Genomic DNA, 27402 nt, shown 5'->3' on the forward strand with positions numbered 1-27402 from the left:
ACGAGTCAATATATGAACAAAACTCAGACAAGAATTGGAAACAACACCAGAGGGTCAAAGCATCAGCTACTGGTTGATGGAGAAGTGACCCAAGACTCTAAGAACAGACAGACCAACCTGAGCACAGCCTAGATTGACTACAAGAAAGCTTACGACTCAATGCCCCACACCTGGTTACTGGAGTGCTTGGCAGTATACAAAGCCAACAGGACACTAATAGCTTTCATCAAGAACTCAATGCAGCAGTGGAAAACAACACTAGAGGTCAACTCAAAGACAATCACACAGGTAACCATCAAATGTGGTATATACCAGGGTGATGCACTATCCCCGCTGTTGTTCTGCATAGGCCTGAACCCCCTCAATCAGATCCTCATAGAGTGGATATGGATACAAGTTCAGAAGTGGAGTTACCATCAGCCACCTCCTATACATGGATGGCATCAATCTGTATGCCAGGAATCAGCGAGACACTGACTTATTGATCCATCTCACCAGGTTCTACAGTAGTGACACTGGGATAACATTTGGAATGGACAAGTGCAGTCAACTGGTGGCCAAAAGAGGAAAGGCGGTGAGCACTGAAGGGGTTGAAATACCAGATGACAGGATATCAGACATACAGGACAGTTACAAGTACCTGGGTATTCCACAGGCAAATGGAAACCATGAGGAGGCAGCAAGGCGGTCAGTTACAGCCAAATACCTCCAGAGAATGAGGCATGTCCTGAGGAGCCAGCTCAATGGGAAGAATAAGATCCAAGCCATCAACATATATGCCCTATCAGTCATCTGATACCCAGCTTGAATAATAAGTTGGCCAAAGGAGGAGATAAAGGCCACAGTTATCAGGACATGGAAACTCATCACAATGCACAGAAGGTTCCAACCAAAGTCCAGCAGCCTGAGACGGAGTGTCAGGGTCACTATGAAACAAGGAACATCCATTGGTACATCAGAAAGCGGGCCCCCTGGATGAACTGCTGAGTGAGTACCTCATGCAACAGAAGACAGAGTGCGGAGGAAGAAGAGGAGGTATAATGGAAGATCAAACCCCTCCCAGTTGTGAAAGGTCTCCAGTAAGAGTCTGTGGCTAAGACTCCTAATACTATACAAACCAACTTCCTTGGATGTGAGTGAGAGTAACATGAATAGAGTCATACTAGCTCAGACATCACCCGGGTTAACAAGGTCCTTGTCAGGTGTTCGGGAACCAGGAAAACCTGATGAGCAATGGGCTACTGGAACAAGACATTCATGGACAAGGCCAAGAACCTGAAATTGCTACTCTAACAGGATATATACCAAGTCCAGTTGCACTTGTTTCAATTCCTTTGGACTACTCTTACAGCAGACCTCTGGAGAGTGGCTATGTGAAGTGAATGTGGGAACTGTAGACCAGTAGGAGACCTACTTCCACACTGACTCAGAAGCAGCTAGTGGCTCAATGCTCAAACATCAATAGAAGGAAGCTACTGTCATGACTGGAGATGGAGAGGCTCCAATAGGATGACTATACAGTTCAGCACCCTGAAGCCCTGCCCCTCCACATCCTTGATAGTGAGGAACGCTAGTTTGAACGGGTAGTCAAAGAGGCCATCTATGTGAAGAGGCAACGACCATCACTGAACCGAGGGGAGGGGGGGCTAAGAGTACATCTGTTGCTATTTTACTATGCTGTGATTGCAACCATTCACCAATCCTCTATGAATAGTACACATTGCCATTGTAACTCTAGTTAGTGTTCACAGCAATTTGCATATGAAACCGGTCGTTGTTTTCAGTCGTTTTGCCACTATATTTTTTATAAGGGTGGAGATACCTGCAGTCAGTTGAGACTGAAGAAGTCACTTAGATGAGTGATGAAATGTTTCTCTGAATAAATGTTGCGTCCAGATGAAGGGATGAAACTTTCTGTGATTTTCTTACCTGGATTATTGAGCATGCATAAAGATATCTTGACTCATTTCGCTGATAATTGCCTTAAACTTGTTTGTGAGTATGAGCAAACAGCGCGTAAGATGGCAGGCTACAAGAACCACCTGAGATTCAGCCTCAGGTGCAGACAGAGCGGGATTACACTTAAGAGCCTGTGAATGAAATCTTCGGTCAAGGGCCACTGAGCTAACAAGATCCTCCAGAATGCACAGAGCCAGCTGTTGAACGAATGGGTGAGAGAAACTAGTTTTAACCATCAATGCTTTGAAAGTCAAAGAGGAGCAGATCCAACAGAGACTCACATCGCATCTAGATGAGACCACTTTCAAACATGTGATTGAGTTCACGGAAAAGGCTCGTCTAGCACAATATGGAAAGTTGAAAACCAGGCAGCAAAAGAAATTCAAACTACTTGCTGCATGTCAGAGACATCAGCAGGCAATGGATGGCGCCCTCAATGGCAAACAGAGAGACAGACGCTGGACACACACGGGACACACGCTGACGATTTCAACAAGTGGAAGGTTTTTGTATGTTTTTTTTTTTGTAGTTTGGTTAAACGTGTTCTTGTAAGTTTTGGTTATGTCTTTGTGCTTGTGTTGCAAATGTTCCTGAATAAATGTTCCTGATCTATTTTCACACAGAGTGCAATGTCTTGGTTTATCCATCTTTTGTTTTTATCTCCGCTAGCCGTTTTCCTCCATATATATCCTTCTCACTCTCTCTTAAGCCCACTGAGGCAAATTTGTAATTTATGATAATAGGCTATACAAATAAAATTGACTTGACTCTGTTGATTTTTATTCATTTCTCCTTTCCACCTCCATCCATCGATTGCTGCTGTAGGTGCAGGGGTCCCCCAGTTTCAGCCAATCCTTCTTAACAGTGGTTCTCGGATCCAGCTGCTAAGCAATGGCTCACTGCTGATCAAACATGTATTGGAGGATGACAGTGGCTTCTACCTGTGTAAGGTCAGCAACGACGTGGGAGCTGATGTCAGCCAGTCCATGTACCTCACCGTCAAGAGTAAGATTTCACAGGAAGCCATTTCATCTGTTGTATTTATTTTATCTGCATGTGTATTCATCATTTGCTTAAGTGCAGTTGTGGGCAGCCTTTACAATGAATCTACCCCCCCCCCCGCAGCATTAGTATGGCAGGATATTACAAACCATTCTGCTTTGGTGTTGTGTTCAATCAAAACATGACAAGGGTGATTGGAGTTGAGAGACTGTGATTTACAGCTTCTTTAGATTGGTTCAGGAGCTGCCTTTTTGGACACCAACAGGAATAACAAACTGGTCCTGAAAGTAACTTGATACCACATCATGCATAATCCATACATGCAACATCACCATGGCCTTAATCTCACATAGCCAGACCTCAGACTCGTCAGACTCACAGAGGGGTGGAGAAATTCAAGTGCAAAACTTGGTTAGAAGAGGGCAAAAAACACAATGGATTGACATCCATCCATCCATCCATTATCCAAACTGCCTATCCTGCTCTCAGGGTTGCGGGGATGCTGGAGCCTATCATACTTCAATAAAATAACACTAGGGAGAAGAGGGGGCAGAGCCTGGCTCTGGTGCTCATCTGTGTACTGTCTTATGAACAACAACTTAAATGTTCCATGCCGGTGAAGCTTTGGTTCAGACAAGATAACTGCAAGAATTCCATCCAAAGTACTAGATGTTTGCTGAATTTGCAGCAAATGTTTTTCCTTTTTTTTTTTAAAATCCCCCCCCCCCCGTTTTTCTCCCCAATTACTCTCGGGCCAATTACCCCACTCTTTCAAACTGTCCCGGTCACTGCTCCAGCCCCTCTGTCAATCCAGGGAGGGCTGCAGACGATCACATGCCTCCTCCGTTACATGTGGAGTCGCCAGCAGCTTCTTTTCACCTAACAGTGAGGCATTTCGCCAGGGGGTTGTAGCACGTGGGAGGATATCACTATTCCCCCCAGTCCCCCCCCCCCCAAACAGGTTCCCTGAACGACTAGAGGAGGCGCTAATGTGGCAACCAGGACACATACCCACATCCGGCTTCCCACCTGCAGAGACAGCCAGTTGTGTCTGTAGGGACGACCAAGCCAGAGGTACCAGGGGGATTCGAACCGGAGATGCCCGTGTTGGTAGACAACGGAATAGACTGCTACACGATCCGAACACAAAATCTTTTTCATTTTAACAAAAATAAATTTAAAAAATTAACACAATCTGTTTCAAGGTAGAGCTGTGAGTCTAAAGTCCTCCACTATTACGGTCAGGGCACCTAAGACAAAACAGACAAACTTCTTTCTACCCAACCATGAAAACTAACTGGAGGTGCTATTTACAGAGGCAGGCATTTTCAAATTCACAACCAACCAAATTATTGCCTCAGGGTTGCTGAGGTCTCATTATCCCATTTTTTGACCAGAGTTTCTCTCGAAAAAGGGATACTTTCAAACAAAATAGCACGTGGAGATACACTGCATTTGTCCCACATGCACAATTGCACCTTGCTAGACATAATAGGCATATAATGGAGTAAAAAAAGGTCAAAAGAAAAGGACACAGAATTCAACTGAACTGCTGAGAAATTTATTTTAAACTAGAATCCGTTCATATATGCTACCACACCAAAGAAACCAGTATAATTTCACAGACTGAAAGACTGAGAGAGGGAGGGAGAGATAGAGAGCCCGGGTTTGGCTCAGGGGCAGCTGTTGACCTATCAGACAAACACACACACAAACACACAAAACAGTTCTGTAGGTGAGATTCTGTTTTTTTCTCAACATAAACAAAAATAAAATACAAAACCAAAATGAAGCGGCAATCCAAGTACATATCACACAGGAGGAATAATTCAATACATACACTGACCTTACCCTTCCCTTAAGTCTCTTAAATGTTGCCCATACATGCTCTTATTTCAATATTTATGTTTCTCCTGAACTGCTTTTGCTGTATCCTGGCTGTTCTTTCCTCCTCCAGCATGAGTCCCTTCTAGGCAGAGCTGCAACCAGGTGTTACGGTTAGCAGCAGCATCCTCCAGATCCTCAGGTCTAAACCTGCACTTCCTGAGCAAGGTTTTCAGCTGGTCTTTGTAACGTTTCTTCTGCCCTCCTGCTGAGCGTAGGCCATGGTGGAACTGGCCATGCAGTGCTTCACAGGGCAATCGATTTTTGTGGCATCCTAATGACGTGCCCAAGCCATCCTAATTGGTGTTGGGTGATTGTGGCCTCAATACTTCCATAGTTGGTCTTGGCTAATATTTAAGTATGAGGCATACTATCATGCTAGATGAGCCCCAGGATGCGCTACAGGAACCCTATGTGGAAGTGCTCTAGGGACTTGATGTGACAGTCGTAGGTGACCCATGCTTCGCAGCTGTAGAGGAGAGTGGTGATGCAGACAGCTTGGTAGATGGCAATCTAGGTGTCTAGATTGAGATTTTTGTTCTGAAAGACCCTGTGCCGGAGTCTCCCAAATGCAGCTGATGCTTGTTTAATTAGGTTTTGGATTTCATGGTCAATGCCACAGTCCTTCAAGAGGATAATGCCCAAATATTTGAATGACGGAACTATTGTAAGTTGTTTGTGGTTGATGGTGAAGACAGGCAATGTGTGTGGGGACCAGGAACTCCATTGGCAGACCACTTCTGTCTTGGTGCTGTTGACAGAGCCCCATCCTGCTGTAGGCTCTGACAACAAGGACGGCTTCAAGGTCCTGTCGAGAGTGATCCACTAGAGCAGTCATTTGCATACTGCAGCTTAAGGACCTTTTCTCTCAACAGTTTTATGGTCGCTTAGAGCCTACTGATGTTAAAGAGGGTTCCATCCAATCTGAAGTCCACTGCAACACTGCTGCTGTCCTCATTCTCCTTGTGGAGAAGCTGAGTAAAACACAAGAGGAAATTGGCAAACAGTACAGGCGGCAGCACACACCCCTATCTTACCCCTGTGCATACAGGGGCAGGCATAGACTCTTGATACCCCATCGTCACACGAGCGGTCATCCCAACATGGAATTGAAGGAGGATGTTGACAATTTGGTCGGGCACCCAAACTTAAGGACATTCCATAAGAGTTCTACGTATATTCACAGTGTCTAAGGCCTTGGAGAGATCAACAAAGGCCATGAAGAGGTCCTGATGTTGTTCTCTGCACTTATCCTGAAGTTGTTGAGCTGTGAATATCATGTTGACCATACTCCTGTTTTTCCTAAACCCCACACTGTGATTCAGGTAGCATTGACTCAGTGATGTTGTTGATTAGCCTCTGTAACATCACCTTAGCCAGGCCCCTTCAATAGTCTCCTCTTTTTATATTCACAGCCATATAATTCTGGTCGCTTAGACATACTGCAGTAGTTACTTATCTGATTCCTCACATTGCATATTTTATTTCTCGAAGAAAATTTGTGACAGTAGGTCAGACTACTATGGGCTGATGAGAGCTGGGGGCGGGAGGCGGGGGAGGAAGGCGGCTCCAAGTTCAGCGTGAATGATTCCTCAGTAATTCATTGTGCTTACAAAATGCATAGCCTAGCAAGCCTGCAGTTATTGCTATTGGTTACGCCACGATTTTGCCCATGAATACTTGGCCCACATTTCGCCAACCTTGCCAAATTGATGCCCTAAGTAATTGCCTAGTTCACCTATATGAACGCGCCGGTCTGTGCTGTTTTTTTTTTTTTACATTTTCCGCCTTTATTTAATAGTGATCATCAAGAGAGAGACAAGAAAGGCAGGGGAGAGAGAGGATGACATACAGCAAAGGGCCCGGGCCGGATTCGAACCCAGGCCACTGCGGTTAGGACTCAGCCTTAACTGAAATAACAGCGACACTACCTCTCATCAATACATATGGTATATATAAATACGATAATGTTTTAACAGTAATGGTAAGAGATTGCGCTTTGAAATAGTAACTAAGTACTTGATTACTTGAATTGCAAAACTATCAAATTAGGTTGCTCGTGTAATGTGCACAAGCAGATCATTACAAGCTATATAGTCTTTGTGACTTGCTGTAGTCTAAGTATGCCCCTTGCTGATAGGAGGCTATGGCAGCCAGCCAGGTAGTCACTTATGTGCAGTCAGGAAGCCACCTGCCATGTGTAAATACTGTGAGACTTAAAGAATTATAATTCACTCCAATCATTGTCTGTCCATTTATTGATGTTATGAGAAGCACAAAACATCACACTGGCGACGAGGATCAAACCTGTGTTGTGAAGCAAAATTCCATCGAGAGGAGAAAAACAGAGAAGAGGAAACCACCGACCAAGCTAACAAGGACACAAGCTAACTCCCAAAATAATGTTACCCTGTCGCTCGCAGGCAACGTCGCTCTCCTCCACTTTGATACTGAAAGCGATCCCAGTTCTACTGGACCACGATGGACAAAATGGGTACAAAGGTTTGAAAATTATACCATAACAATGAACATTACTGGCGATGCTAGGCTCAAAGCATTGCTGTTGCACTTAGCAGGAGAACGAGTACATGATATCTATGTTACTATGGCAGTCGAGGCAGGCAAGTATGCAGATACGAAACGGAAGCTTACAGGATATTTTTCACCCAAAATGAATGTCCAGTATCAAGTCTACATATTCGGAAAAGCAGCGCAGCAGCCAAGAGAAAATCTAGATAGTTGCCACACCAGGCTACGCATGCTAGCAAAGAACTGAGTTTACAAACATAGATTCTGAAATTAAAGCACAACTAATACAGGGCTGCGCATCATCCAGGCTTTGCAGGAAGGCACTGTGAGAGCCTGACATAACACTAAATGGACTTCTGGACCACGGGAGAACTCTAGAACTGTCTGAAATGCAGGCTGCAGGCATAGAACAGGGTACAGCTGCTATAGTGAATGCGGTGCATGAGAAGGCTGGAAATGCTGCCCCCGTTGGCAACGTAAACAGAAGAGGGGGAAATGAGGTGGGCTACATGCTAAGCTAAGTAGCGCTCCCTTCAAAGTTTCATCTTCATGGCTAATGTCCAATCGTTAGCTAACAAAATGGATGAGATAAGACTAAGGCTATCCTCTCAGAAAAGGCTGGAGAACTGCTGTTTACTGATGTTTACGGAGACTTGGCTCAACAGCAACATAGCCAACTCGGCAGTCGAGCTAGCAGGCCACAAAGCCTTCCGTACCTGCCGACAGGACAGCGGACTCCAGCAAAATCCATGAAGGAGGTTTGAGTATTTATGTCAATAACTCTTGGTGCAACAATATAAAGGTCATTGAAAGGCATTGCTCTGCTGATCTCGAGCTCCTTATGATTCAGTGCAGGCCTTTTTACCTGCCTAGGGAGCTAACGGCCATTACCATCGCCGCTGTATACATCCCCCCACATGTTAATGCTAAGGTAGCACTTAAACAGCTGCAGTGTGCCATCAGCAGACAACAGACCAAACACCCGGACAATGCCTTTATCATAGGTGGTGATTTTAATCTGGCGAACCTCAGGGCTGTATTGCCCAAATTCCATCAGCATGTCTCCTGCCCCACTAGCGGACAAAACACCCTGGACCATCTCTATAAAAACATTAAGGACTCATACAAAGCTACTCCCTGCCCCCACCTGGGGCAGTCTGACCACCTCTGCCTGTTCCTGGTCCCACCTTACAAACCCCTAACAAAACGGGTCAAGCCAGCAGTAAAGACAATCACTGTCTGGCCAGAAGGAGCAGTCTCTGAACTCCAGGACTGTTTTGACAACACAGACTGGAGTACTTTCGCACATTCAGCCACCCATGGCTCCCATATAGGCATTAATGAACAGACATCTGCCATACTGTCCTACATTAACTTTTGCACTGAGAGTGTAACAACAAAAAAATCAATCCGCACCTTTCCAAACCAGAAACCCTGGATGAGCAGTGAGGTCTGGCAGCTGCTGAAAGCCCGGGATGCAGCGTTCAAGTCAGGTAACTGCGAGGCCAACAGTGCAGCCAGATCAAACCTTAAAAGGGGCATCAGAACAGCCAAACATAAATATTCCCTATGAATAGAGGACCACTTTCACAACAACTCCGATCCCCAGCGAATGTGGCAAGGCATTCAGTCTATCACAGACTACATAAGCTCCAATAGTGGTCCCGCTGTCCATGATGCGTCCCTGCCAGACAAGCTAAATCATTTCTATGCCCGCTTCGACAAGGACAATGCTGACCCAGCTACAAAAATCCCCAGCCACCCAGAAAACCGGTTGCTCTCTCTATCGATCACAGAGGTCAGAGAATCATTGCGCAGAGTGAACACACGGAAGCCCGCCGGACTGGATGGCATACCGGGTCGGGTCCTCCGGGAATGCACCAATCAGCTGGCTGAGGTCTTCACAACTATATTTAACCTCTCACTGTCCCAATCTATAGTTCCGGCACGCTTTAAGACCACTTCTATCATTCCCGTCCCCAAGAAATCAACACTGACATGTCTGAATGACTACCGACCCATAGCACTCACCCCCATTGCCATGAAGTGCTTTGAAAGACTGGTTCTGGCTCACATCAAAAACATTATCAACCCCACGTTTGACCCAAATCAGTTTGCCTACCGTCCCAAAAGGTCTACGGAGGATGCCATTGCCACTGCCCTACACTTTGCTCTGACCCACCTTGAACTTAACAACACATACATCCGGATGCTGTTTATAGATTATAGCTCTGCCTTCAACACTATCATCCCTGCTAAACTAACCACCAAACTCCTCTCCCTTGGCCTCAACCCCTCCCCCTCTAACTGGACCCTGGGCTTCCTAACCAACAGACCTCAGTCTGTTAGGTTAGGTGACCACACCTCCTCCACCCTAACCCTTAGCACAGGTGCCCCTCAAGGCTGTGTTCTGAGCCTCTTCCTTTTCTCCCTCTTCACCCACGACTGGCTGCCAACTCACCCTTCAAATGTAATAGTTAAGTTTGCGGATGACACCACAGTCATTGACCGTATTACCAATAATGACAAGACGGCATACAGGGTCGAGATTCAGCACCTCACATCATGGTGCACTACCAACAATCTTGTTCTCAATGTGCAGAAGACGAAGGAGCTGATTGTGGACTTCAGGAGGTCTAGAAGCTATAGCCACTCCCCCATATACATCCATGGGGTGAAAGTGGAGCATGTCTCCAGCTTTAAATTCCTTGGAGTCCACATCAGCGAGGAACTTTCATGGACATCAAACACCCAGGCCCTTGTGAAAAAGGTCCAACAATGTCTGCATTCCCTGAGGAGGCTGAGGAGCACCTGTCTATCCCCCAAAAGTCTCACCAACTTATACCACAGCACCATAGAGAGCATCCTGACCAGCTGCATCTCAGTGTGGTATGGCAACTGCACATCAGTAGACCAGAAAGCTCTGCAGCAGGTTGTCAAGGCGATCCAACAAATCACCGGTACCCAGCGCCCAGCCATAAAAGACATTTATCACAACGCTGCCTTCGAAGGGGTCTCAGCATCAGCAGAGATCCCACCCACCCCAACCATGGACTGTTCTCCCCCCTGCGCTCTGGGAGGTGCTACAGGAGCCTCAGAGCCTGCACTACCAGGCTCAAAAACAGCTTTTTTCCCCAAGCTGTTGCCTACCTGAACCTGGCTACCCACTGAATGACTGTGGATATTTTTAAATATTTGTACTCGTGCTCTTTTTTAACTTATTTTTAGCTTTTGGTCTTCATGTGTGTATATCTTATATTGTGTTTGCTGTGTTTGTCTGTGTCTGTCTTGCACTGTTTGGCAAAGCCGCAGCCCTTATTTCATTTTAAACATGTGCCTGCACATTGTTTTTAATGACAATAAAATGAATTGAATTGAATTGTATTGAATTGAATAAATCTGGTCCCACAACCATCTTGTAAATCTTCCCTTTAACTCTTGCTGGTACCCTTCTGTTGCAAATCACTCCTGACACTCTTCTCCACCTACTCCACCCTGCCTGCACTCTCTTCTTCCCCTGTCTTCTGCACTCCCTTTTACTTTGTACAGTTGACCCCACGTATTTAAATGCATACGCCTTCATCTACTCCTTGCATCCTTCTCTCTCATTCACACATATGTATTCCATCTTGCTCCTACTGACTTTCATTCCTCTTTTCTCCAGTGCATACCTCCACCTCTCCAGGCTCTTCTCCATCTGCAACCTACTCTCACTACAGATCACAATGTCATCCGCAAACATCATAGTCCACGGAGACTCCTGCCTGATCTCGTCCGTCAACCTGTCCATCACCATTGCGAACAAGAAAGGGCTCAGAGCTGATCCTTGATGTAATCCCACCTCCACCTTGAACCAATCTGTCTTTCCAACCGCACACCTCACCACTGTCACACTGCCCTCATACATATCCTGCACCACTCCTACATGTTTCTCTGCAACTCCCAACTTCCTCATACAATAATACCATACCTTCTCTCTTGGCACCCTGTCATATGCTTTCTCTAAATCCACAAAGACACAATGTAACTCCTTCTGGCCTTCTCTATACTTCTCAATCAACATTCTCAAAGCTAACATCACATCTGTAGTGCTCTTTCGTGGCATGAAACCCGCTGCTGCTCGCTAATCATCTTGATCTTTCATGGCATGTGTTCCTTCATGGCATGAAACCATACTGCTGCTTGCTAATCATCACCTCTCCTCTTAACCTGTAACCTCTTCTCTGTATTTCAGCTTATAACAGAGCTTATGATTACATGATCACTAAGACAGTTGCTGAGGTCATCAGACAGCCTATTTGGAGCAGTCATACCATGTTTTATATCAATTAATCAAACTGTGGTCAGATGGCAGAGCTAAACTAAATTTCAATAAAAATCAACTGTTTTTACAAGTGAGAAGGAAAAAAAATGTTGAAACTGCATTTAACTTTGTACATATTATGGCATATTAATCAACTCCGTACCATTTCATCATTTTCATAGTTTTTGATTTGTAAAATGCATTAATGGTGTACAAGATTATTGGTTTCTTCACTTTCCCCTTGATAGGTTCATCACAGCACCCTTGGTCTTCTGCTCCAAACATCGTTGCACTTCAGTGATGAACCAAGTGCATCGAGCAAAGAAAGAGTTCGGTTTATTTTAGACCAAAAAAAGAAAAAGAAAACGCAGTGTCCACCAGGCAAAAGTAATTTGAAACACAAGGGTTTTTTTCCCACATTACTAGCTAAATGTATTATGTGGACCATGTGTTATTAGACCACCGCCTCATTTAAGATGCTCAGTTTGTTAGAAATGCAGCCAGAAAATGTGATTTTATTTTGTTTTATCATTTATTCAAGGAAATAGAGGTGCTTCACTAGTAGCACCGGCATGTGATGTTTTTGTTTTTTTTAATAGCAACATTTATGAACTTACAAACATTATAAGAACAATCAAGAACAAAAATGCCAGGGGGTGAAAAATAGATACAGTAAAATAAGTGAAGAAAAGAAAAATGACCAAAATATACCCAGCAGGGCTATCAATTCTGTTCCCATAACAAAAAGTCATTAAATAAAGTCTTTGTTTTCACAGCCTTCTTATTGTAACTTAATGATATTGTGTCCATGTAGTCTTCCAAGTCCTTTGTGAAAACACTGTAAAAAGGAGTCCTTTTAGAGAACCTGCAATTTTGCCAGAAAGAGAATGAGGTTAATCACAAAAACACTTTTTGTAAATTCTAATCCTGCGTATGAAAACCAAACAAAATATATTTATAAAAATAACTCAAAGTTGTCCAATAGCTTCTCTCTAATGAGTATTGATATGTCTTGCCATAGTTTTTTCGTATACCGGCAGTACCAAAAGATATGTGACATTGTTTCTGGATGGAGAGACCAAAATGAGCATAATTTATTTATATCGCTCACATATTTAGAAAGAAATTGCTTAACTGGATAACACCTGTGAATCCTTTTAACCTCCTTTACTTTGTTTGTAGAAGATATCTATGAGATAATGTACACATTTTTCCCCATGGAATATTCTGATCAAGCTGGGACCAGTAAGCTACAACATATGGAGAAGTGGTAAACGGTAAACTCCCTATGAAAAAGAATACTGTTTTTTATGGCTTCGGTGAAGCAAACCCTTCCACACATTGTTTCATTTGGATATACTAAAGGAATAAAGGAAGAATATTGAGTACCTTAAAATAAGGAGATTGAACCACTGGGGATAGCTGCCATCACTACAGCAAATTCTTTGGGTGTTACAGGAAAATTAAAATGTACAAGAAACTCGTCATATGTCATGAGATAACCTTGAGAGTTCAGCAGTTGTCCTACCAATAGAATATGTCTATCAAACCAGTTGCTAAAGAAAATACTCTTGTGCTATTGCAGTTATTCCATATATAGTAACGGTGTGGAGAAAAGTTGTGCTTGTAAATCAGTTTCCATGCCAGTAAGACTTGCTTATGACAGGCTGATAGTTTAAGAGGCGTTCGTCAATTTGATAATTACACATTAACAAGAAGGGAAGACCCCCAACCTTATTGAAGACAGTTCTAGGGATAATGTTCCACATGGATGAGCTGTTAGACAAGAACTACTTTAAACAGTTGATTTTCAGAGTATAATTCATAGAAGAAAACTCCAGAAAATCTAAACCACCATTCTTAATAGAGTTGACAACTACAGATTTCCTGATATAGTGGACTCGATTTTTCTATAGAAAATTGTAAAATTATAAAATATTAAAAAATTATGAAACATTAATTTTCTATAGAAAATCAGTGGCGTTAGCGGTTTTGTCATCCAAAAATACAGATGAAGCAATGTATATAAGCCTGGATGTTCCCTTAGCCTTGGATATAAGGGTATGCCCTTTCAATGACAAATCTCTTTTTAACCACATATTAAAGTTAAGTTTTAATCTATCAATCAGTGAGTTGTAATTTAAGGTAACGCTGTTCTTGGGGTTTTTAGTGACAACCACCCCTGAATGTTACTTTTTTGTTACAGGAATGTTGCAAATTGACACCTCATTACAGTTTTTCAGTGCAAATAACTCACACTTATCCAAATTCAGGCATAAACCTGAAGCTCTAGAGAATAAATCAATAATCTTTATAGCTGGTTGTACCTGAGAAGCATTTTTAAGAAATAAGGTTGTATCGTCTGCCAACTGACTTATAAGAAGATTATTATCAGCAACAGAGATACCTTCTAACCTACTGGATTGAACATAATGGCAAAAAACCTGAGCCACCAGGAGGAAAAGGTAAACCGAAACAGGGCAACCTTGTCTCACCCCTCTCTGTAGAGAAAATCTTTTGAGTTGTCCCATGTTTTAGTTTAACAGAGCTATTACCATTAACATAGATAAATTTACTATTATTACAAAAATATGTAACAAAACCAAAGCGTTCAAGACAATAAAAAGTAAAATGATGTTCTACGTAGTCAAAAGCTGCCGGCATAGTCACTGTTGCATTGTTTTAGCTGTAAACATGTTTGTATGCCTTCTACATGAAACATATCATTCCATGCCATTAATTCAGCATTTCTGAAACAATATCATACAACAAAAAGATAATTAGGAAGGGATCTTTATGCTGTCTTTAACATTCCATCACATGGAAACACATCCCCCATTCTGTTGCCTCCTCCCCTCACACCACAAAGCATCTTTTACAATTGTGTAGTAGGGGGCATCTGGGTAGCGTAGCGGTCTATTCCATTACCTACCAACACGGGGATCACCAGTTCGAATCCCCGTGTTACCTCCGGCTTGGTCGGGCATCCCTACAGACACAATTGGCCATGTCTGTGGGTGGAAAGCCTGATGTGGGTATATGTCCTGGTCGCTGCACTAGCGCCTCCTCTGGTCGGTCGGGGCACCGGTTATGGGGGGTAGCGTGGTCCTCCCATGCGTTATGTCCCCCTGGCAAAACTCCTCACTGTCAGGTGAAAAGATTTGGCTGACGACTCCACATGAATTGGAGGAGACACGTGGTAGTCTGCAGCCCTCCTGGATCAACAGCGAGGGTGGAGCAGCAACTGGGATGGCTCAGAAAATAGGGTAATTGGCCAAGCACAATTGGTGAAAAAGGGGGGGGGGGGTTGTGTAGCAGGTGCAGACAGGCTCAAAGTAAGTGTCATCACGTTTTAGAAAAAGGATAGTAATGAAGTGGAAAAAAACATGAATGTGCTGTTGTGGTGCTACTAAATTTGGGCTGTTGCTCCTTGAGATTTCAATGAGGAGCGCCATTGCTGCTGGTGGAAAAAAGTTAGTCTGGAGCCCTGAAATATAATATATTTTCAGGGATTTCTCGAACATAGTGTTGAATAGATTTAAATCAACCTCAGCTAAATGAGGTAATAACAAAATGAAAATACATTTTCAATTCATGGGTCCTTTAAGATAGAGCGCCATCTGCTTGTACTGGGCAATCAGTCTTTGTCTGATACGTATGTGTATTATCTGCGATGTCACCGAGGCACTATTTTGAAGGTATAGTTACATTGAGCGGTACAGTAAACAACATGAGATTTCAAGTAAGTTATCCAACCCATTAAATCATCAAATTAGAGAAGCAAACTGAGAGAATACCATACCAAACTCAGCAAGGATGCCAGGAACCATTATTTGGCTAAATTTTCATCTATTAACAACAGTGATCCATATGACCTGACAGCAAAAAGTTGGATTTCTGACCCCCACATTGCTGCCTCCAGCCTCATACTTGGATATTACAAACTAGTATCTTGTTTACGGTATACATATGTATACCTCTGAACAGTTCAGAAACTATAAATCCCAAGCCCACGGACATTTCACCATGGCTGGGTGCAGGACTTTTTTATATTTCAGTCAAAAGACTGTGACAATACAGTCCTAACAGCAAAGGTAAGCAAAGCTGGCAGTAATCAAGGAAACTTGTGCTTAGCATAGCAACCTTCACATGAATTCAATCCCCCCCCGCAAAGCAAAATATGACAAATATTTGGGCTGTTGATGATGATGGGGCTGCACGGTAGCACAGTGGTTAGCGTGGTCGCCTCACAGCAACAAGGCTCTGGGTTCGAGCCCCAGCGTAGTCCAACCTTGGGGGTCGTCCCAGGTCATCCTCTGTGTGGAGTCTGCATGTTCTCCCTGTGTCTGCGTGGGTTTCCTCCGGATGCTCCAGTTCCCTCCCACAGTCCAAAGACATGTAGGTCAGGTGAATCGGCCATACTAAATTGTCCCTAGGTGGGAATATGTGTGTGTGTATATTGGCCCTATGTGATGGCCTGGCGGCCTGTCCAGGGTGTCTCCCCGCCTGCCGCCCAATGACTGCTGGGATAGGCTCCAGCATCCCCGCGACCCTGAGAGCAGGATAAGCGGTTTGGATAATGGATGGATGGATGATGATGATGATGAAGTCGTGATATACTGTATACCAGTGGTCACCAACCCTACTCGTGGAGAGCTACCGTCCTGCTGGTTTTCACGCCAACCCTAGTTTAACACACCTGATTCAGTTAATCAAGGTCTTGTTAAGTAGGTAATCAGTAGAATCAGGTGTTAAATTAGGGTTGGAGTGAAAACCAGCAGGACGGTAGCTCTCCAGGAGCAGGGTTGGTGACCACTGCTGTATACCATTATGGCCATGCTCCAGCCCAAAGCATCGAGTACATACCATGATTATGGTTTGTTTGTTTTATTTATTTCGAACATGAACATAAGAGTCTTGAATAGTATGTCTGTGAATGTTCTCATTCATCCAGGTCATGGTTATCCAAAGGAGTTGAATCAAGTGCAACTGGACTTGGTATATATCCGTGAAGATGTTTCGCCTCTCATCCAAGAGGCTTCCTCAGTTGTGCCTTTCTGACTAGACCAAGCTAGTCTTACTGGCTGGTGATGAGACTCAGAATTTATCCTCTAGGAGTCGTTGTCAGAACTATTGATATGCGTGGCTCTTTGTGTCCCGATGTTTAACAATGCCCGTCGCTAACAGAGCCATAGATATGAATAGTACTTGAATAGTACATTGTTATGACAAAAAAAAAATCCCCAAATGTGCAAAAACGAGTAGGAAGAAGTAAAAATGATCGAATCCTACCCTTTTATTTCCTTGCAACATAATTACTTAAGCATCCTGAACTTATTTCCCGCTATATGCTTTAACATGGCCATTCAGCATTTTACCAAAAAATAGATAAGAGCACGAGATCAGCATTACACAATCCAACGCCTGACATAGTCCTTAAAGTAAACCAGAAACATTGCTCAACCCAAATAAATAAATAAATAAATAAACAGAAGCATGTCATCATCAAGACACAAACCAATGTCTAACATAGTACTAAAATAAACCAGAAACTGTCATTTTGTATATTACACCTTCATACTTAATTTAATATCCAAATGTTTACCCCACAAACTGCATCTGTTGTACTAGCTGATGGGCTTTGCTGTTTTGCTGGCGTCATGTTTTACTGTTCATGTCAAGCTCTAGTGTTTCATATCACGTAGCTGTAGTTTCCAGTAGGGCTGTAGCTATGTTGACAGCCCTATGGAAGAAACAACATTTAACAACGGATTTAATATTGTTGTAAAGGGTTGTCTGCTGTCTACCTCTGTCTTGTCTACAGGTCTTGCACTTGCAACGCCTGAGTGACACACCACTCAAGCCCTGGGCTGTCATCAACCCACATAGTCTGGGGGCAAGAATTGCACATTACTGTTCTACTTTTGTCCAAGTTGCACTTTTTAAAAACATGTTTGTTCTCCAACATGGGATGTTAGAAAGGTAAATGACACGAAACATTTTATTGTTTGTACTTAGTTCTTTGTCAGTATTTACTTACATGTGCGGATAAAATACAGATACTTGAAAGTTGTACTTGATTACAGATCTTGATTACATGCACTTTGTTACTCTCCACCACTGAGCTGCACACGCAGTTTGCACTACTGTAGGTAGTTGTCAACATCTGACCTACGCCACTACCATTAAACCTTAACCTGTGTGCACAACATTTGTTTTCCATACTTCATTTGGCTATCAAAGTGTTGATGACAAGGAAACAGACAAGAACAACACATTTACAAAAATTGTCATGGTATATACTTTGTTCATGCAAGATTGGGTCAAATGCAGTTCTAAAATGCATGATCGAAAAAGTGGCATGCAAGATAAAGCATCAGCACACGATGTATTTCTACAGTATAGTTGGCCATTGGTTTGTCAGTGCACAGCAGACAGTGAAAATTTTATCCAAAAATGCGACATCCTGACCTTCACATGGAAGTAGCATGTTGATGGGCATGGTTACTGTTAAGCTTTTTTACTTCTGACAAACATGTCCGATGACCCATTCAACGTGGATTCTTAGATTGTCATGGGTGTGTGATCTGGATCATCAGGGCTCGCCCGTCCCCATCCCCTCATTGGTGCTTCGGTTCACCAGCACCCGTTTGCCTGAGTGACCCTGATTACCCGGCTTCCCTCACCCGTTCCCCTTTCGTATATTGGCTATGCGGTTCCTGCCCTGTCCTGTGCACCTATGCCCAATCTCTCTCCCCTTTCTCTGATTGGCTTGTCTGTGCTTGCCCTGTCCTGCGCACATGCGCCCAATCTCCCTGATTGGATCCCCTATGTATATATTCCCCCTGGTTGCCTGGGCTCCCCGTTAGATCGTCTCACAGAAACACCCACAGAGGCTCTCATAGAGACTTGGTCCCTGGATGTGCCACATCCTGTTGCGAGCCTTCCCTGCCATCTGTACCCGCTGTCTGTAAGTTGTTTGATTAAAGCTTTGTTCTAGCCCAGTTTGTCTCCGCTGTCTGCACTTGGGTCCTCTTCCTGCTCCCGGCGTGACATAGATGTGCTATTTTTCTAGATGTTGGGTTGGTGCCCAGTCTGGGTCAGTCTCCATTATCTTGTGTGCAGGCTGACCTGCAATGATATGAAAATCACAGACACTTGAATCAGTTCATCTGGATACAACACTTAGTGGGAGAAACTTTTCATCACTCATCCAAGTGACCTCTTCAATCTCAACTGACTTCCTGGTGTCCCCACCCTTATAAACAGCACAGTTGTATAGCGACTGAAACCAATGATTGGTTTCATATGCAAATTAGCATGACCATTAACTAGAGTTACAAGTCATGTGTACCATAAAGTTACAATAGAGTTACAAGTCATGTGTACTATTCACAGAGGATTTGGGAATGTTTGCAATCACAGCATTGTAAGATGGCGACAGATGTACTCTTAGGCCCCGCTCTCAGTTCAGGGATGGTCGTTCCCTCGTCACATAGATGGCCTCTTTGAATCCCCATTCAAACCAGTATTCCTCCCCATCAAGTATGTGCACATCCTCATCCTTGAAAGAGTGGCCACTGGCCTGTAGATGGGTGTAGACTGTGGAGTCCTGGCCTGATGTGTTAGCTCTCCTGTGTTGTGCCATCCTCTTGGCCAGCATCTGTTTAGTTTCCCTGATGTACAAGTCACAGCAATCTTCCTGGCACTTAACAGCATACGCTATATTGTTCTTGTTTGTGCTGGGGGACCAGATCCTTGGGGTGGACCAACTTCTGGCACAGCGTGTTTTGGGGTTTAAAGGCAACCAAGACATGGTGTTTAGAAAATGTGTCTCAACAGTTTTCACACTCCTGCCACATATGGAATCACCACTGGTTTACGCTTAAGCAGCTGTTGTCCTTCTCCTCTCTTCGATTGACTGGTGTCCTGTTTGGGCATCTTCCTGGCTTTGACAAACAACCAGTTAGGATAACCACACTTAACCAGGGCCTGTTTAATGTGGGATTTCTCCCCTTCCCCGGCGGCTGTGTTGGTAGTGACGTTTTGTGGTATGTAGCTACATAGAATGATTCCATGACATTTTGTAGTCATAACAAGACCAGATTAACTAATTTCTGCTGCCATCCCTGGCTGTCATTCATTTACTAGCATGGCTAATCCAAAACAACGCATGGATATAACATTAACGCTCGCTACTTAAGAAGACAGGAAACCAGCACGTTTAGTAACGTTACTTAAGCAACCCAAACACTTCCTTTGAAATGCCGAGAGCATACAAACATGAACGGAGATATCTTGGTGAAAGTGAAGTATTTGCGTCTCACCGCTGAAACCTTGGCCATCTGATGCCTTACTTTTATCTCCATTACCTGCTCTCCATAGCCTCTTTTCCAGGTGGGAAGCCTAAAAAAAATTGCCTCCTGGTCAACTTTTACTCCTTTTCCATCATGGGACTTATTATTACAGCTTTTCACACAACACGAGCGTACTATTTCACCAATAAAAGGAAGTGATCGCAAAGAAAATGCTCCAAGTTGATTACATCAAATGGCCTTGACAGCAGAATACCTCAAAATGGCGGTTAAACCCAAATTGAACTTCGGTTTTTGCAAGTATTGCATCATCTGTCAAAACCAATAGTTATGCATCAGTGTATGGGTTAAGCCCAAATATGATATATTTTTTTTTAGTATTTAATAATTACCATTGCTGTTCCTCGCAGTGTGTTTCTCATGTTTTGTTCAAAGTCGTTGCCCTCAGTTAGCCCTGTTTAGGATCAGCGCAAACCACTGCTTTGGTGCTTGTCCAATCCCGTTGACAATTACGCAGAAAACTCATTTTGTGTTGTTTGCAGCACTTCTGGGTTGGCATAGGTTTACCAATCAAAATTTGCTAATCTGATAACCTCTCTGAAATCCTTTCACTTTTTTCTTTTACCCAAGTGAAACATTGTTTGAAAGTATGTGTAGTAATGTGTAAAATGACACCATTGTGCGACTTGTCAAAGTCTACTTTCAAATTCATCTTTGAATATGGACAGTCCTGTTCTTCTATGCCTCTTTACTTTCACCTGAGCATATTCATTCTTTATCACCATGAGTCATACTGAAAGAATTAAAAAATATTTCCTTTAAGAAAGGAACAAAGGAAAGCAATGACAAGACTCTTAAGGGGGAAAACGTGTTTGGTGTTCATTCTATAAATTTCAGAACCAGGTGCAGAAGAAGAATGGTGCAAATTGAGTTTTCTAGGAAATTGTGAATGCATTTCCATGAGAATAGCACCCATGCAGTGATTTGTGCTAGTCCCAAATGGGGCTAGCCCTACAGTATGCTTGTCTCTCACTCCAGCTGTCATCATCTGACGCCCGACCCTTACAAAAATAAAAGCAACTTTCTGTGTTCCTCTTCTCGACTAACAGTAAGGAAATGCATCATCAAATACTTATAGATCACAAGTGTGGGCTAATACTGGGTTGCACAGAGTTTCATATTCTAATACCGAGAAACAATATTCCAAAAAGGAAGTTAACACCATCCTTCTCATATTCTCCCAGTACTTGGAGTTGATTTGTTAAGCTTTCTTTTGGCAACCAGTCACACATGGGCCTGTTTTGGTTTGAAGACCGGGGCTCACTGGACATGTTTCCAGTATGTGTGAATTAATGATCAGGATTACCATGATGGATAGAAACAGCTGAATAGGAGTGTCCGGTAGCATAGCGGTCGATTCTGTTGCCTACCAACACGGAGATCGCCGGTTCAAATGTTACCTCCAGCTTGGTCGGGTGTCCCTGCAGGCACAACTGACCTTGTCTGCAGGTGAGAAGCCGGATATGGGTATGTGTCCTGGTCGCTGCACTAGTGCCTCCTCTGGTCGGTCAAGACGCCTGTTCATGGGGGAGGGGGAACTGGGGGAATAGCGTGATCCTCCCACGCGCTACGTCCCCCTTGTGAAACTCCTCACTGTCAGGTGAAAAGAAGCGGCTGGTGAAGCCACATGTATTGGAGGAGACATGGTAGTCTGCAGACCTCCTCGGATTGGCAGAGGGGGTGACGGAGTGACTGGGATGGCTCAGAAAATAGGATAATTGGCAAAGTACAATTGGGGAGAAAAAGGGGTTGAAAAAGAAACAGCAGGATACTCCATAACAGGCAGGTCTCCCATCTTAAAGCTTTCTTATAGTAGGTTCTACGAATCCAGTCATTGTGGTGTTAATGATCAGGAGCACCTGGTAGGCCCACTCCAGTGGGGTGGCAGCAGGGCCGGCAGAAGCGCTGGGCAACCCAAGAGCAGATATAGATTCTAGAGCCAGTTTTAATTTTTTGCAACAATGCTCTACTATTAAAATAAAAGCTAGAAAATTTGGACAAATTGTCAATTTGGAAATTCTTTGGAGGGGCTTACAAAACAGCAACCTCTGCTATCCATTGTCTACAATATCCTAATATGCCTTGTAAAGATTTAAACTTTTTTTGTGCTTTTGTGATTGGTTTGAACGTATCTGATCACTATCACCTTATAGACAAAAGTATTAGGCTGACCCTTTTTGCATAAGGCTATATGGCTTTTCTTAGCCAATGTGGTAAGCAAGACCACAATGTCCATCTCAACATCCAGTGCCACATGGGGGAGTTAGTGGTAAATCACAACATACTGTACTAATATGAAACCTCCTGGAAAGCTGTCATCCTTCAGATCATGCAATTGCTGTCCATCATAGGTAAATGCAAACAGATACTGGCTATAATGAACAAGTAAGGCTGTGTAATGAGTAGCATTTGGAGGGAAAGAGGGCAAATTTTTAGCAGGAACTGTGATTAGTGATAATTGAGAATTGACTATATCATTTATAAACTATATCATTTATAACAGTGGTGGCTGCTGACCAAAATTTTTGAAACAACCACCCAACCAACCCCCCCCCCGCCCCATTATATTTTTAAAACATCCCTCACTGATTTCAAATGAGCAGCCAGAACATCATCATAGTGGGGAAACACTTCTACTGTCTCTCTGTAGTTTCCTTTATTATCGGACTTTTCACTCTCATTCTGCCCCCTAAATGCCTGTTCCTGAACCCAATAATGACACCGAATCAATCAACCTTTTCAGAATGTCATGGTTTTTCCAGACCATGTTGTTATGCTTTGCCAACTGGAGACGCTTGCCTTCATCAATCAGAGGATCAACCCTCACATTTCCCAACAGACTTCATTGCACGGCTGCACTGACATGCTCCTTTAATCAGAGGTGGAAAACCCGGCTTCAGAAAGTAGACATAATAACCATGTATTTGCTCCACCCATGGACTAAACCAACTGATTTCACCCATTAGTTCTGCTACTTGGCTGAAGTGTTGTGCTAATTAGAATCGGCTGGTTTAGTGCATGCGTGGAGCAAATACTTGGTTAGTACTTCTGCTTTCTGAAGCGGAGTTTTCCACCTCTGCCTTTTCATTTTTCATGAAGCTTAAAAGATCTTTCAAAATTTTGTAGATCCTCAAATCCATCTCTTGCAAACTTTGAAGAACACCCATCTCCTGCAGCAGCACACTTAAACATCACGCAAGGCCAGCAATACAAGCGGTTTGTTAGCACACTCCTCGTTAGCCACTCCACCTTGTCATACCTAGAACACTTAAAACTCCGACTTACCGAGCCCACTCTCTGCACCAGCTTGATGGGGGGGGGGGGCTTTGGTCTCCCCTGTGCCTTCACTCCTAGTTTTTCCTCAAAGGAGAAAGTGTGAAAACATTTCTGTAGGATCTGGTCCACAATGTTTGCATCCATCATAATTCTTTGCAAAAATTGTGAAAGACAGGACTGCAGCTAACTAAGCTAGTTAGAACAACTAACATTAGCCTACAGTACAGGGCTACTACATGAGGTCAAGATAGAAAATGCAAATATAAAGATGAACAAAAAAGTTGAACAATAAAGATCTGAACAGATTATTATATTAGTTACAAGATATATAAAATATATAAAGACCATAATTATAAATCTATGGTCTTGCAGAAATCCACACGCAGCCTTTGTACTTCTTGTCAGACAGAACGGAGGTGTTGCATCTTTCATCTTTTACTCTGCTTCATTCATCCGAGTATCACTTGGCCTCATCCAGCTCCTCCTGTGTAGTAAGACGTTTATACATAATTAGTGAGGTGATCATCCAATCTTTTCCTTTTTTATGTCATTGCGATAATTTCAATCAATTCCCTGTGAGTACAACCATCTTGAGCTTTGGCTGAAGGTCATTAACATATTGTTTTTGCAGTTAACAATATGTACATCATTAATTTGCTCATCAGATAAACCATATTTGTGCTTAACTGTCTCTATAGTAATATTTTGATTTGTTCAAAAATTATTTATTCTTTCTAATACATGACATTGAAGTTTTACCTGTCTCTTCAGAATATATTTCATTTACAGATTTAAGTGTGGTCACTAGTTAGAGCACATTCTCCTGCAGGCAGCATCGGTTTGATCAAAGACACCGAGTCATCAACAGGGCAGTAAAATTCCCGAAAAGAAAGTCATTCTTCCACACAGTTTACAGCTAAGGTGAAATCAATTTGCAATGCTTTCAATTCATTCAGATCAAGAGTTATTTCACTTTCATTTCAAACCATGAGGGCTTGACTCAGGCTGTGTTCAGCTGGGGAGGGGAACTGCTGACCCCGACTGGGGATGTTATCAGGTAATGAAAAGAACACTTTGAGGAGCTCCTGAATCCAGCTAACATGTCCTCAGTGGAGGAGGTACGGTCTGAAGACTTGGGGGAGGCCCCACCCATATCCCTGGCAGAGGTCTCTGAGGTAGTTAAGAAGCTCCTCAGTGGCAAGGTACCAGGTGTGGATGAGATTCGCCCTGAGATGCTGAAGGCTCTGCTCTGGACATTGTTGGGCTGTCTTGGCTGACACACCTCTTCAGTTTCGTGTGGAAGTCGGGGACAGTACCTGTTGAGTGGCAGACTGGGGTGGTGGTTCCCATATTTATAAAAGGGGACCGGAGGGTGTGCTCCAATTATTGGGGCATTACACTGCTCAGCCTCCCTGGGAAAGTCTACTCTAGGGTGCTGGAAAGGAGGCTCTGACTGATTGTTGAACCTCAGATCCAGGAGGAACAATGCGAATTCCGTCCTGGGTGTGGAACAGTGGACCAACTCTTTACCCTTGCAGAAGTGCTAAGGGAGGCATGGGAGTTTGACCAGCCAGTCTACATATGTTTTGTGGACTTGGAGAAGGTTTATGACTGTGTACCCTTGGGCACTCTGTGGGGGGTACTGCGGGAGTATGGGGTACCGGGGCAGTTGCTACAAGCCATCTGGTCCTTTTATAACCAAAGTGAGAGCTGTGTCCGCATTCTCGGCACAAAGTCAAACACGTTTTCGGTGGGTATCAGACTCCACCAAGGTTTTTCCTTGTCTCTGATTCATTCTGTCTGTGATATTCATGGACAGAATCTCAAGGCGCAGCCAAAGTGAAGAGTGTGTCCGTTTTGGGAACCTCAGAATTTCATCTCTGCTCTTCGCAGATGATGTGGTTTTGCTTCATCAGAACAAGACCTCCAGCTTGCACTGGGGCAGTTAGAATGGTTAACATTGGAGGACAGGTTCCCTCAACTGTTTTCCAGCTCACCAGTTATAAAATTGTAAAGATCGTTAAGGGAAAATTTTGTGAATCTGTGACCATCCAAGACAATGTCAGGAACCCCACAGATGCAGTCAAGCGCCAGCGGGACACCACACCACAAAGCAGCTCTGCTCAGTGGGGCCCTGCAGAGAAGAGACTTCACATGCACACAATATCCTCCCCCATCACCACTGCTATCATTCTTGTTTCAAAGATTTTCACTTTTTTTTCCCCACAAACTCTTGACATTAGTTCCTTTTTTTCATATTTTCTTTTTGTTACTTTTTACAGTTTAATGCAGTGGCTCTTTTCTTTTGGACACAATGGTTCAGATAGGTACACCTTTATCTTTAACACCTCTAGTTTGCTGTATCAGAGGCAGCATGTTTCCCGTAAATTTAACCGAATGATTTAGTGTTTTAAAATTTGCAGGATACCAAGTTTTGTCATGGTTTTTGCTGAATTAAAACTACTGTTTTGTCAGAATCTCATTAACGCATTTTCTCATCACTTTTGACCACTTTAACAACTTTGCTGTAAGCTCTGAACCATCCCATCATATAATGACAGCTGAATCTATCAAAAGAGCCTCACCATGCTCTCTCAACTTCCAAATTGCACTTCTTACTGTCTTACCATTACAAGCTGTGCAGTCTTTTATATATATATATATATATATATATATATTTCTCTTTTTGGCCATTCAGGACATCTTAGATGTCATACGCTTTTGTAAAAAAAAAATTTTTTAACTGCAGGCTACTTTTGAAAATCACCATGGTATGTACATCAGAATTCCTAATATCTTTTTTTTTTCTCCTTGGGAAATTTGTTTTTTTTTTATGTTACCGACCCTGATGAACAGCACAGTTCAAATATGGATCGCATCAATCTCCCAAAGTAACTACGCTACAACCTTTAAACACAAACCATTAGACGGCGACACTAAAATTGGAAAATAGGGTTTTCAAAAGGATCCCTTATCATCTTTGTTGAAATTGGAGCAGTCACTGTCCTCAGGTTGCAGTCACTGCAGACACGGCCAATTGTGTCTGTAGGGACACCCGACCAAGCTGGAGGTAACACGGGGATTCAAACCAGTGATCTCCGTGTTGGTAGGCAATTGAACAGACTGGCACGCTACCTGGATGCCCCAACTTTTCTTTTTTACATGCAGTTATACCTTCATCTACTTTCTGAAAGTATTTCTTCACTTTGACACATTTTTCTACTCTGTAAATCCTTCTTTTTATTAACTCACTTTTTTAACCTTTTCTCTCTTCTATTTGCATTTCTAGTATTTTTCTCTTCTTTCCATAACCTTAAGACCTTCAACTTTCTTGTTCTCCTCTGCTCTCACTCTCTTGTATTCATCCATGTTCACCTGCTTTCTGCTGGTCAATCAATAAAGAGAAATAATGTTTGGCAACTGGCTTCAACACAAGACTGCTCCCTTCTGCTACACTAAATATTGGCCGTCACTCAGTTACACAACAAGAAGGACAAGAACAAGAACAAATGGAAAAACCCATAAAACAAAATTATGTACACATGTTCTAGACAATCAGTTGACCTTGGTGGGACAAACCCATCGACCTGGAATTTGCCAAACGTATCCCTCTAGTTTGCTGACTGTGTCTGCCCAAACTCTTTAATTCTTCAGTGGGACTGCCACGCACTACCTCTAGTTACCAGAACCAGACCTGGTTGACCAATGCGACCACGCATAACTCGACTACATCCTGTGTACTTACTGACGTCCTAGGTCACTCTGCATAGGTCTACATCAGGAGTGGCTAACCATGTGCCATGGAGAGCCATGTGTATGCAGGTTTTCATTCCAGCCAGACTCCACACCAGGTGATTTCACTGATTAGCAACCCTTCAACCAAAGAGAAAGAATGTATCAGTGAAATCACCTGGTGTGGAGTCCAGCTGGAATGAAAACATGCATACACATGGCTCTCCATGGCACATGGTTAGCCACTGCTGGCCTACATATTTCATTTCCACAGGTATACCTCATTTTCTCTCTCTCTCTCTCTCTCTCTCTCTCTCTCTCTCTCTCTCTCTCTCTCTCTCT

At 43.3% G+C, this 27402-nt stretch overlaps 1 protein-coding gene across 5 annotated transcripts in view; it reads left to right on the plus strand.

Annotated features, from left to right (window-relative positions):
* Window positions 1–27402, plus strand: part of dscamb (Down syndrome cell adhesion molecule b) — a 270710-nt gene that overhangs the window by 189325 nt on the left and 53983 nt on the right. For all 5 annotated transcript variants that reach the window (XM_056283107.1, XM_056283106.1, XM_056283111.1 and 2 more), the window contains one exon: window positions 2785–2964. In XM_056283107.1, the coding sequence (XP_056139082.1) occupies window positions 2785–2964 (180 nt within the window). The remainder of the gene's footprint in view (window positions 1–2784; window positions 2965–27402) is intronic.

The sequence above is a fragment of the Lampris incognitus genome, chromosome 7 (assembly GCF_029633865.1).
Source record: "Lampris incognitus isolate fLamInc1 chromosome 7, fLamInc1.hap2, whole genome shotgun sequence".
Taxonomy (NCBI): Eukaryota; Metazoa; Chordata; class Actinopteri; order Lampriformes; family Lampridae; genus Lampris; species Lampris incognitus.